The following is a 13,262-nucleotide window of genomic DNA, read 5'->3' as shown; positions in this document are numbered from 1 at the left end:
TAACATATTCTGCAAAGTGAACATTTGGCTCAAAAGCTTGCCAGGGCAAGCCCAAGTTTAGACATATAATAATATCTGAGATCTTGTTTATAAGAAACTCTAGTTTACCTGCACTGGATTACTGGTTAGTTTAATATTTTGTGAAGCATCTCTAGAATCAGAGAGTCAATGATGCCTCCAGTCCTCCTGTTGCATGTACTCCTATCCATAGCTCTATGTGTATACTGCTCACTTGGTCCCAGCACACTAGGGCCAGACCTTCATCAACTTAAATATTAGTCCCTCTTAGCTTCTCACAAATGAATTTGGGTTGAAATGCTCTATTCATAGAACATAAAGCCAGCAGCGCAGCTCTCTACTTTGTGTACTTGGAATCAGAATGGTGAACATTACTTCTTGTATCACTTCTTAGTAGAAACAAGCTTTAATGTAGCCACTTCTGCTGTTTGTGCTTCCCTGGCTTTTCTTAGGAGTGTCAGAATAGAGACAAAAAGATATCTATAGAATCTCACCTCTGCCTTGACAAATGGATCATTTGAGCTATGTAACTATGTCTCTTTTTCCCTTTGCCTGGCCAGTAATGGAATTAGGGGAAGGAGACTCCAAGAAGAACAGCACTGAAAGAATTCCAAAAAGAAATTTTTGACAATTGTCTTGAGCCAATTAATGGTTTTGGAACTCTCTCTTCTGAGATAAGGAATGTGGGTGGGGTTAATTTATACAGAAGAAATTGCCTGTAGTATACATTTCCCTGGCTTTTTGTCATAGAGAAAAAGAATGGAATAAACTGTATTCTTCATGAAGGTAGGGACTATATTTCTCTTTCTTCTCCACCCTTCAATCCTCAGCACTTCTACTCTGATTGTATACACAATAGATAATATAGTAAATATTTGAATGAATGTTGAGTGGAAGTGATTTTACTTTATTTTTAAGGTTTATAAAGTATCTTTTTGAGCTTCTTATTAATAAGATTCTCAAATATATAAAGCACAAAATATATCCTCATGAACCCATTACACAGCTTTAATAACCATCAACATTTTGCCAGATTTCTTTCATCTAGTTCCCCCTTTTTTTTCTCTTTTTGTTGGAGCATTTTTAAATCACTTTATTGAAATATAATTGACATACAAAAAGTTGTACATATTTAATGTATACAACTTGATAAGTTTGGTAATAAGTAAAGACCATGAAACCATCACCACAATCTATGCCATGAACATATCCCTAACCTGAAAACCTTTATTTTTTAGAGCAGTTTTAGGTTCACAGAAGATTTGAGCAGGAGGTACAGCAGGTCCTCAACTACTGTCATTTCATTCAACCTTGTTTTCTGTTACAACATTGATGAGATGCCACAGGAACATAACTTGTTTCTATCAATTAGCCCCTGGTAAAATTGGTTTTGTTATATGTTGTTTTGCTTAAAGTCGCAGAAGCTATCGATTATATTAAGTGAGGACTTACTGTACGGAGATTTCCCATATACGCTCTGTCCCCATAGCCTCCCTCATTTTCTTCATTCCCCACCAGAGTTGTACATTCGTTACAATTTATAGACCTTTGACACATCGTTATCAACTCCAAGTCCATAGTTTACATTAGGGTTTACTCTTGGTGTTGTACATTCTATGGGTTTTAATAATGATGTGTAGCCCTAGCTGGTTTGGCTCAGAGGATAGAGCGTCGGCGTGCAGACTGAAGGGTCCCAGGTTCGATTCCAGTCAAGGGCACATGCCCGGATTGTGGGCTCGATCCCTAGTCGGGGGCGTACAGGAGGCAGCCAATCCATGATTCTCTCTCATCTTTGATGTTTCTATCTCTCCCTTCCTCTCTGAAATCAATAAAAATATTTTTTAAAAAACAATAATGACATGTATCCACCACTTTAGTATTATACAGAGTAGTTTCACTGCCCTAAAAATCCTCTGTGCTCTCCTAACCCATGGCAACAAATGATCATTACTGACTCTAGAGTTTTGCCTTTTCTAGAATGTCATATAGTTGGAATCATACAGTACCTACTCTCTCCAGATTGGCTTCTTTCCCTTAGTAGTATGCATTTACGATTTCTCCATGTCTTTTCATGGCTTGATAGTTCATTTTCTTTTAGTGCTGAATAATATTCCATTGTCTGGCTATACCACAGATTGTCCATTCAACTACTGAAGAACATCTTAGTTGCTTCCCATTATTGGAATATTTTAAAGTAAAACTTGAATACCATGTAATTTCATTTCAGATACTTAAGAAAAAGGCATTATCTCGATGTCATTATCACACTAACAAATCCTTAATATCATCTAAGACCATGTCCATATTCAAATTTTCTGAAGGCCCTTTTAAAATATCATAAATAAGCAATGAATAAAAACTTTATGATAAAAAATAATATAAGCTTCAATTGTTATTGAAACTAAAGAAATTTTATAGAATATAATCTATAAGAATTCAATAGAGCAACTCCTCTTAGATATTAATAGTTTGCTTTGTATTATCATTGTTTATGGGACTTGGATCTCTGAGTCCAATGTTCCTATTCATACAATCTCACATTCCCCGATCTTTAGAACATGACCTGATAATTATTGTTGTTATTATAAATTGTGCTAATTGCAAACATTTATTGAGCATTTATTTACTGTATACCAAGCACTGTGCTGTACATGCATTATTTTATTATTCTTAAAGCCCAATAGGATAGGTATTATTATATCTCCCTCTAATTAATTTAGTAACATTTATAGGTTTTATAGTTAATACATGAGCTGGTATTTGAATGTGGGTCTCCTAACTACTGGTTTTGCTATCTCCCTAAGTATGCTTTAAGATGCTGATGTAAAAAGGGTTGAATGATCTAAAATTGACCTTCTAAATTTCTTTGTTGTCTGTTAACCTCCAGGCTGTAAGACTAGAAAGTACTTACCAGAATCGAACACGTTATATGGTAGTGGTTTCAACCAATGGTAGACAAGACACTGAAGAAAGCATCGTTCTAGGAATGGATTTCTCCTCTAATGACAGGTATGGTACCACAAAGGGAGGATGAGAAGACTCCTTTTAAATAACCTATTCCAGTTGCCTTTTAAATTATCACAAAAACATCTTATGCAGTGCTACTCTTAAAGTTAAATGCCTAAAACTAGAGAACACAAAAATATCTTAGTCACACAATCTTGAGAGATGAAAATGTTTAATGAATGTCTTTGGTAATGTGTTTCTAATTTACACTATTCCTTACCTTCCTCTCGTCTTTAGGTGGTGATGATTTAAACTTGTATCTCCAGGAAGGGTTAGGGGAGGAGCTATCCTTTCTTTGCAATTGTCTTTAAGCAGTAATGATTTACTTTAGTGATACTGTACTGATGAGTCTTAGGTTCAAAGAGAGCCCACTTTAACTCCATTCTCATGTATTTATTCATAGCCTTATACCTTGCTTTTATCAAATGTTTTGCTTCCTTTTTCCTTAAACTCAAAACAGAATCAGGCACCTTTGACTTTAGTGGCACTTTGCATCCTATGATTAAAGATATAGACATCACACAAAACCTGGCTTTATTGTGTCTCTAAGGTTTGTTGCTTTTCTTTTTTATTTTCCCACTCTTTCTGGAGAAATCTTGGGAAGACTGTGGAATGTGACTGCTAAGCAGATCTTTTCGCTCTAGATAATAAGCCTCAGGAAATCCTGCCAGATGTCTCAAAGCATTGACTTCCTGGCTCAGGACTAGAATGGAACTGTGGAGTAGCTAGGGGTGTGACCCAGGCCTGGGAGAATTTAGCCACAAAGAGAAGAGGAGACTGGGAGTGATTTTACTTGTTTTAATGTGGGGGTGGGGGTTACATTGTCAGAATAAAGTTTCTCAAACTAGTGTTTACCTGAGCTTGTAGTGGCAGTCAACCTGAAAATGATTTGTGGGTTCACAAGATCAAAGGTGAGAGTTGTTACCTTGTACACCACTTACAGCCTTTAATTGTGTGCTCTGATATTCCGCAAGTTTGTAAGCCACATTTAGGAAGCTGTTCCTCTTGCATGGTTTTAACCTCTGGTGTTAGCTAAGCAACAGACCTTTCAGTAAACATTTATCCTCTAAGATCACCAACCTTGCCTACATTCGTTAGTATTTTAAGACCTATGATTTGGGTTTTTATATCTCTAGATCTGTATTGTCCAGTATGGTAGCTATTAACCAAACGTGACTATTTAAATAAATTAAAATTAAATAAAATTAAAATGTCAGTTCTCAGTTACAACTAGCCACATTTCAAGTACTCTAGCTATATGTGGCTACCATATTGGACAGGACATATATAGAACATTTCCATCATTGCAGAAAGTTCAGTTGGACAGCGCTGTTCCAGATCTTATTCCTTTGCTTCTTTCATCCTGACTCCTCCTTTGGAACCCCCATAAAACATGGAAACTTCACTTGGGTCTTCCCCTAGGGAGAGAAGGCAACAAATTCAGATTCTCCTGATTCAGAGTGTGAGAAATAAGATGTCTGTTATCTCTTTTACTTTGTCCTAAACATTCCCAAAAATCAAAGACTGCTTATTAATATGGCTGCCCAGTATTTTATCCTCAGTGAACTGCATCTATCTTCAGTAATAGACCTGCCTGAATCAAACCTAGCAAAAGAAAATTTTAGTTTATGGAAAACAAAATACGATATGAAAAGCTATAAAAATTGGTTTTCATTGTGTTTGAAAACTTGGTGTTATGAATTCCTATATATCTTTTGAATGAGCTACTTGAACAGTAAGAGAAGTGCTGCCTACTTGAGAACAATAGTGCTCAGATAATCTAATATCATGTTTATCTAATTGCTGTTTAAGGAATGTGTATCATTTTGTATCTGACAATAGAAAAAGTTAATGTTTCAGAACGGTATTAAACCAAAGTAAAATGCAGATTGCTTATGACATCCTCTTCCCAAGTAGTTCTCAAGATATATTACAGCACTTCTGTTAGCCTATTTACAAGTTCTTGGAATACTGTGTCATATTTAAGTAATAAATATTTTAATACACAGCATAATCTTGGTTTTCAAATTGCATTGGATATATTTCAAGGTTATAAAATAACTAGAGGCCTGGTGCACAAAATTCGTGCACTGGAGGGGGGAGTCCCTCAGCCCAGCCTATGCCCTCTTGCAGTCCAGGACCCCTCGCTCCTTACCACTTGACTCACTGCTACTTAGTGCTGTGGCAGAGGCAGGAGAGGTTCCCACCACCGTTGCTGTGCTCCCAAGCCATGAGCCCGGCTTCTGGCTGAGCGGCACTACCCCTGTGGGAGCGCACTGACCACCAGGGGGCAGCCCCTGCATTGAGCGTCTGCTCCGTGGTGGTCAGTGTGCATCATAGCAACCGGTCATTCTGGTTGTTCCACCCTAATGGTCGCTTAGGCTTTTATTATATATAGTTTTATTGTGTTGTTTTATTTTTTTGTACCCCCAACACCTTGAAATGTTTGGTACATGTAGATACTCAATAAATTTTTGGCCCTAGCCAGTTTGGCTCAGTGGATAGAGTGTCGGCCTGAGGACTGAAGGGTCCCAGGTTCAATTCCAGTTAAGGGCACATATCTCAGTTGCAGGCTCCCCAGCCCTGGTTGGAGTGAGTGTGGAAGGCAACCAATTGATGTGACTCTCTCACATCAATGTTTCTCTCTCTTTCTCTCTCTCTCTCTCTCTCTCTCTCTCTCTCTCTCTCTCTCTCTCTCTCCCTCCTCCTCCTCCCTCCCTCCCCTCTCCCTTCCACTCTTTCTTAAAATAAATGAAAAAACGTACTCATGTGAGAATTAACAATAAATAAATAATTGAATAAGTGCGTATCTAATAAAATAAGTAACTATAATGGAGAAAAATCTCATGATTCAAGGTAAACTGGATAAAAATATAGATGTGCCTAATTCAGGCCTCTCTTTCCTGTTGTATGAAAATGATTTTTTACTATAAAAAAGAAGCATTCTAACCTGAATACAAGCTAAAAACATGATGTTTGGTTTCTACATATCATGGTCATCTGTCCAAAATTTTAACTAGTGTCTGGTCACAAGCTCACCTTCTATATCTTCTTCAATAGTTGCTTAATTTCTAGATTTGTTAAATTATAGTTGTTGCTAGGAACTGGCTAAGTACTCACCAAAAATAAAGACCAAAAAAACTAAAAATAATTGCACTCCACCTTGGGAAATGATTTTCTAAACAAATTTTCCTTGCAACTTAACCAAAAATAGTGGCGGAGCTGTCTTCCTCCCTCCCAAACTCGGGGATGATAACTGTGCATCTGGAGTTCGGGGCTAGGGTTTCAATGCAGATAAGCTGTTTCAATCTTGATTTGAATCTTCTGAACTCTGGAATCACTGGTGGACTGTTGAGAACACAGGCCAGCAAGTGCAGTGGAAATCATTAGACAAAGCTCAACTAGGGCATGGCCTTCGTTAGCACTGCAGTGACTCCAACACTTAAAGCGTGGTATTCCTTGTGTTGTTTTTAATACATTTTCATACTATCCCCTTCCCCAAAATCATTTTCAGTTGTAGTAGAGCACCCACTACAGATTCATAGTCAACATTTGTTTTACATATCAGTACATTAATATATATGTTTCACCTTAAATATTTTAGATTTTCATGATAACCCTATGAGGCTGGGTCTTGTTACCTGCATATCAAGATGAAGAAATTAAGGCTGAGAAGAGATGTTAAATAACTTGTCAAAAGGAATTGAAGTACTGAAGGAGAGTAAATCCAGATCTTTCAGCATAGTATAATTGCTCAATAAGTAGTAGTTATTGCACATTTTTTAGTGTGTTACCTAATTTAATTTTCAAAACAGCCCAGTGAAGATGGTATTTCTATCCCAGTTTTACAGATGAGGAAACCAGAGCACAAAGCAATTAAAGACTGTGGAATTTTATATACAGTTAGTGCAAGAACTCGGGTTCCAGAGCCCATCTGGCTCCAGAGCTTGTGCTCTTTTTTTTTTTTTAATCTTCACCCAAGGATATTTTTCCATTGATTTTTAGAGAGAGAGGGTGAGTCAGAGAAACACCGATGTGAGAGAGACACATTAATTGGTTGCCTCCTGCATGCCCCCGACCAGGGCCGGGAGCCTGCAATCAAGATACGTGCTCTTGACGGGAATCAAACCCGGGACCCTTCAGTCCACAAGCTGATGCTCTATTCACTGAGCCAAACCTGCTAGGGCCGTGGTCGGCAAACTGCGGCTCGCGAGCCACATGCGTCCTTTGGCCCCTTGAGTGTGGCTCTTCCACAAAATACCACAGCCTGGGCGAGTCTATTTTGAAGAAGGGGCGTTAGAAGAAGTTTAAGTTTAAAAAATTTGGCTCTCAAAAGAAATTTCAATCATTGTACTGTTGATATTTGGCTCTGTTGACTAATGAGTTTGCCGACCACTGGGCTAGGGTGAAAGCCTGTGCTCTTAACCATACTTCGCTGTTTTACCTCCCACATCCAAGGTTCTTTCTCCTATACTTGCTACTTTTCTAGATATATTGGTGGGAAGAGGGTATAGGAGCCTTTGGGAAACTGGATAGAGTGGGGAAGTGGTTTATGGCAGGCTTAGGGAGAAAAAGTAGCAGAGTTCTCGGGTAGATTACAGTTGTCCAGAGAAGTGGTATGATAGAGCACACAATTGGGAGTCTTTGGCTTCCTGTCTCTACCTGTTAACTTTCCTGCTTGTGTGATTTAAATGATATTGTAATACACCATTCCAGGGCTACCCTGTTGTTGGTTATTGACATTCCTATTCACTCTGCATTTCAGCAGTGCTAGTTCAGTGCATAGTCACAAAGCGCTGTTGCATTTATTTAAGTTGGGTCTCTTGTCCCTCTTAATGTTATCACAAGCCATTAACAGTTACTTTTTTGAATACTTTAATTCCCTTTTCCATTTAGACTATTTAGTATATTCTGAGGTTCAATAAATGTATGTAAACCTCAGAATTAAAATTGAATGAATGACATAGTCAGAGGTCTTCAGCAGCCAGCAATGGTTTCTGTCATTAGAAATAATTCTTGAAGTTGAGTTGGGTTCTGTGACTTTGGGCTGAGATCTGCCATCATAAGTCTGCAGCAATCACCTGGAGTTTTTAGACAGTGGCCATTTGCAAGACAGTAATACAGGGAGCTCAGTCAATGTTTTCTTTGTTAAATATTTAAGGACTAAACAGAACGCTGCCTAGAATAACAGAGAGTGACTTATGGACTGCTTCTTGTCTTGCAGTAGCACTTGTACCATGGGCTTAGTCCTGCCTCTCTGGAGTGACACTCTAATTCATTTGGATGGTGATGGGTAAGAGCTTTCCCTTTTTATCTTCCTACAGAAAGCCAAGGGGTGGGGTTCCATCTTATTACCCATTCATTCAGCTGAATGGGAGGCCCACTGTGCCCAACTGAATTGTCATGTCAGCAGCTCAATGAGTCCTTTTAAACTCCTGTTTTGTAAAGTGGAGTAAAAATGCAACTTGCCAAGGCCTCTCACTTCTGTTCTTCTAGGCTGACTATGGTAAGAATCCAAACAAAGAGGAACTAGTTTGTTGGCTCCCTCTTTAATCTGAGCATGTGGGACTGTTGCAATGTTCTCCCAGAGGATGATATGTTCTGTTTCAAATAACCTCTTGCTGCCTCTGCCAGCTGTCAGCCTACAGTATAACCCCTTTTCTGTGCCAGTTCCTTCCAGTGACCTTCCACCTCTACCCCTGGTGTTTTTAGAATGTGTCCCCAAGACACCAAGATGTTTGCTCCAGTTTATTAAACAGGGTCAGGTTTGCTACATACCCGTAAGATTTCCAAGTAGAAATATACAGCAGAACAGTTTGTCCTTAGCTACGGCAGGAGAACTATGTAATTCCCTAACTCCAACGTGGGAGTCCATTCATTCTGCTAAGTACATAAAAGTAGACAATTTGTTGAAGCTTTTCAGTCATGTCCTATACTCTACATGAAGTGCCTGAGCCAGTAGCCTGGGAAGCAGCCTTGAAAACTCACAACTGAAATAACCCACTCTCATTTGTGGATTTTTGTCTTATTCTTTTTTCCTTAGAGGGTTCAGCGTATCAACAGATAACAGAATTCACATATTCAAACCTGTATCTGTGCAGGCAATGTGGTAAGAAGAATTTTAATATCTATGAAAGTTTTTTAATATGTTAGTAGAGCAGTATGTTGTGAGAAGTATTTGAAATGATACAATTCTCTTTGAAAATGCTGATCTGTTTGTGTATATAGAATTTTGTGTGATCTGTTTGTGTGGCCATCATAGTTAAAGATGACTTAGAAGTTTAATTTTCAAATTATCACAAAGGAAGGCCTTGAACATTGGTGAACAAATAATATTTAGAGATGTTTTTAGACTCTGAAAGATACTTAATGAATCAGTCAGTTGGAACTGAATTTTATAGGGACACATTGACTAAGTTAGTGGCAATCTAGTGCCGAGTCTAAATATCACACTACTACTATGCATTAGCTTTCAATTTCTTGAGGTAATCGGGGATAGCATTGATGGAGTTACCTTATAGGTAGAAAAGCTTCATTTAAATTGCTGGTAATTGTTTGTCAAACTATTTGCATAATGCGAATAAAGCCTAGAAAAAAATTGTAGTTGATAATAACCATCAGCTGGTATATTGACACTTTTAGCTTACTTACTATATGTCAGGCTTGTGCCTAGTGCTTTACATGGATTACATATAATCATTACATAAGCTCCCCAAAAGAGTAGTATTAGCTCCTTGTTATGGATGAGAAAACAGGTTTTAGAGAGGTTGCATAACTGGTCTTCAAGTATCTCCTATATTTAAACAAAATAAACTCTTATTCTCTGTTTTTCTAGATTATTCAGAAAAATGATCTAATATAACTAAGGAATGATGTCTGTCCCCCAGTCAGGAATTTGAATTTTAGGTCCTCATTCAGTTGCCTGTTTTGTAGTGGAAGTCCCCATGAGGAACAGAATGGACAGAATGAAAGCCAAACAAGAAATAAAGGAGCCTGTAAAAGACTCCAGGGAGATCATTTACTCCTGAATAACATGATTGATAGGCTTGAGGTGGGTGGGGTCCTAAAACAGAGTCAGCTGAACAATTAACAGTCTTATCGTTTCATGGAGTAATTGAAGGAGGACAGAGTTTCAGGTCATGTGTTGAGACCAGATTTTTAGATTTAGGGCATATTTCACAAATAAATTTCTCATGGAAAACTTATGACTGCCTTTGACTCAGGCTCAGTTAAAGGCAACTCACCTATGTATTCCCAGGTACCAAGTAAAACCAAACAGCATAAGTCCATAAGTGACAGTGTTTTCGGTTATATTTTGGGGAGAAGTACAAAGCAGTCTTAATTTTTAAAACAGTAGTTTCAGCAGTAACCTTAGTTCAAGCCTTGATGTTCTAAAGTAGACTGACTAGTCCTAGCTCTGTTAGCTTCCTGCAGAATTAAACTTTTTTTGGTGTACTACATAGGGAGAAGTGAACTGAAAGTCACAGAAAAAAAAGAAAAAAGAAAAAAAAAAGATATGTGTATCAAAGCAGCATTTAGACCAGGTGTTTCCTATACAGGAAGGTAGTTACTGCAGCCTCCCACAGCTGTAGGCAGCTGCAGTATCTGAGGTGGCTAAGCTTGAGTGTATTTTAGGGTACTTGCGCCAGGCCCTTGTGGCATATGCTTTTGAAGCATGTGTTTTCCTGATGAAGAAAACATGCACTGAATATCCTGTGCTTTACACTAAGCTGACTTTACCTTTGAATCTGTGTAATGAAACTGAAAATCACTCTGAGTTTGACTTAATTCTCTGAGAATTTGAATAATAGAAAAGCATTTTTAAAGATTCCACAAACTTGTTTATAAGGAAAAGTCTGTTTTCCTGATAAAATAGACTGGTATGTTTTTTTTCTTATCAAATTGGTAATGGTATTATTTTTAAACTAGTGGCCCGGTGCACAAAATTTGTGCTCATTAAAAGGGGATTAATTAGAGGAAATAATTTAATATTGCTACTTGCCCTTTCTCTATAATAGAAGTGTCAGAGATGAAAGAAAATTAGTAAAATGTATATGAAAACCTTCCTCCTATCAGAGTCTGGGGTGCACCATGGGACCCAGAGTCAAGTCCCCGCCCACCCACATGCACCTCAAAATCATGTGAGACCCAGACCTGGCTGCCCACCCCCGCATTGGGCTAGATCCAGACCTGGCCAGTCCCACCCTTGTCAAGCCCCGCCAGGCAGGGGATGTAGTCTCAGGTCCCCTGGCCCAGTGCCAGGATGGGGAGCGTGGCCTGAGGTCCCCCAGCCTGATGCCAAGGCACAAGGCAAGGCCTGAGGTCCACTGTCAAGCCCCGCCAGGCATGGGGTGCGGTCTGAGGTCCCCTGGCCTGGTGCTGGGGTGGGGGGAGCAGCCTGAGGTCCCCTAACCCAGCACCAGGACGGGAAGCGCACCGTGAGGTCCTCCGTCAAGCCCTGCCAGGCAGGGGCATGGCCTCAGGTCCCCTGGCCTGGCACTGGGGCAGGGGTCATGGCCTGAGGTCCCCCGACCTGGCGCTGGGCCAGGGGGTGAGGCCTGAGGTCCCCTGTCAAGCCCTGCCGGGTGGGGGTGCGGCCTGAGGTCCCCTGTCAAGCCCTATGGGGGCGGGGGAGGGCGGAGCCTCAGGTCCCTGCTGATTGCTCGTTAAGAGTCCTTATGGGAACTTGGCTTCAGCTGTGGGTGCAGCCATCTTTGTGATGGGGTGATGGTCAATTAGCATATTCCCTCTTTATTATATAGGAGGATTAACATTATACAGGGTTGACAAGGACTCATGGAACAGATATTGTTATATATTACTGGTGGGAGAATAAACTGGAACAGCCTTTTTGGAGAATGATTTGCCAATATGCCTTATCATTTTGCATGCCCTTTGACCTAGTAGTTCTATTTCTAAGAATGTATCCTAAGGTAATAATCATGGGTGTGTACAAAAATTTTAACTATAAGAATGTTTGTCAGTGTTCTAATAGGAAAAAAATAGAAAACAATTTAAATATCTGAAAAATAGGAATCAGTTAAATTATGATATGTCCATGTTGCTAAGTATGAAACCATTAAACAGTATCTAGTTGAAGAATATTTAATGACATAGAAAGATGTTGATGATGAAGTGTAAAATAAAAGAACAGGTTAAAATTGTATGCAGAATATGGTCATATATTTATTGTAGATCTGTGCATAGACAAAAAGACTAGAAAAATCTATACTAAAACCTTACCAGTAGTTATTTTTGGGCCATTAGATTACAGTGCCTAAAAGAATGCCTAGTTCATAATTGGAGCACAGTTAGTATTTGTTGAATGAAATGTTTTATTAGCTATAAATTTCTGCCTTTTACAAGATATTTCTACCTTTTACCTGAGGTTCCTAAATTTTCCCAAGTGAGCATGGATCACTTTTATTATGAGGGAAAAACAAATTAAAAGGCATTTTTAAGAAAAATATGTACCCCTGGCTGGGTAGCTTAGTTGGTTAGAGCTTCATCCCAATAAGCCAAGGTTTTGAGTTCCATCTCCAGTCAGGGCACATACAAGAAGCAACCAATTAATGCATAAATAAGTGGAACAACAAATAGATGTTTCCCTCTCCCTCTCCCTCTTCCTCCACCTCTCCCTCTCCCTCTCTGCCCTCCCCCCACCCTTTCCCTTCTAAAATCAGGTGTTTGTGTTTTTTTTAAAAAAAAAAAAAAAAAGTAAATGGATTGGCCACAAAATTCTCTCATACTGTTCTTTTCTCTTAGGAAAGATATTAGTTTATAGCTTAATAAGACACATTTCATTCAACGAATACTAACTGTGCTTCAACTATGAACTAGGCATTCTTTTAAACACTTGAGATATATCAGTAAACAAAACAGAAAGATCTCTGTTGTTGTGTAACTAACTTTCTAGAATTTCTGGCTTTAGTTTTTCCAAGCATATAACCAAAAAGCTACTTTTCAGTTTTGTTTACTCTTCTTGAGTTCCTGAGTTCAGAGTCAGAGATTTAATTAGTCTAAAAATAACCAGAGCTGTTCTTAGAAAGTAGCTCAAGTGTATGAATAAATGGTTTAAAGAAATTGGGAGACTAAGGCAGGAAGAATTTTAAATGTCATTAGATCAGTGCTGCCTGGACATTCAAGAACATATCCTAAAAGTTTAGGGACATCTATCTGTGATCTTTGTGGTGCTTCCAAGAATAATAGAGAATGTATGCTGTAACATGATTCTGTGC

General features: G+C 38.8%; 1 protein-coding gene across 2 annotated transcripts in view; it reads left to right on the top strand.

Moving 5' to 3' along the window:
• SSH2 (slingshot protein phosphatase 2) overlaps positions 1–13,262 on the top strand; it is a 249,106-nt gene that overhangs the window by 191,867 nt on the left and 43,977 nt on the right. For both annotated transcript variants that reach the window (XM_080681958.1, XM_080681957.1), the window contains 3 exons: positions 2,906–3,027; positions 8,249–8,317; positions 9,068–9,133. In XM_080681958.1, coding sequence (XP_080538084.1) covers positions 2,906–3,027; positions 8,249–8,317; positions 9,068–9,133 — 257 coding nt within the window. The remainder of the gene's footprint in view (positions 1–2,905; positions 3,028–8,248; positions 8,318–9,067; positions 9,134–13,262) is intronic.

This window comes from Plecotus auritus, assembly GCF_963455305.1.
Source record: "Plecotus auritus genome assembly, chromosome: 7".
NCBI lineage: Eukaryota > Metazoa > Chordata > Mammalia > Chiroptera > Vespertilionidae > Plecotus > Plecotus auritus.
This window is presented reverse-complemented; position numbering and strand designations above follow the sequence as displayed.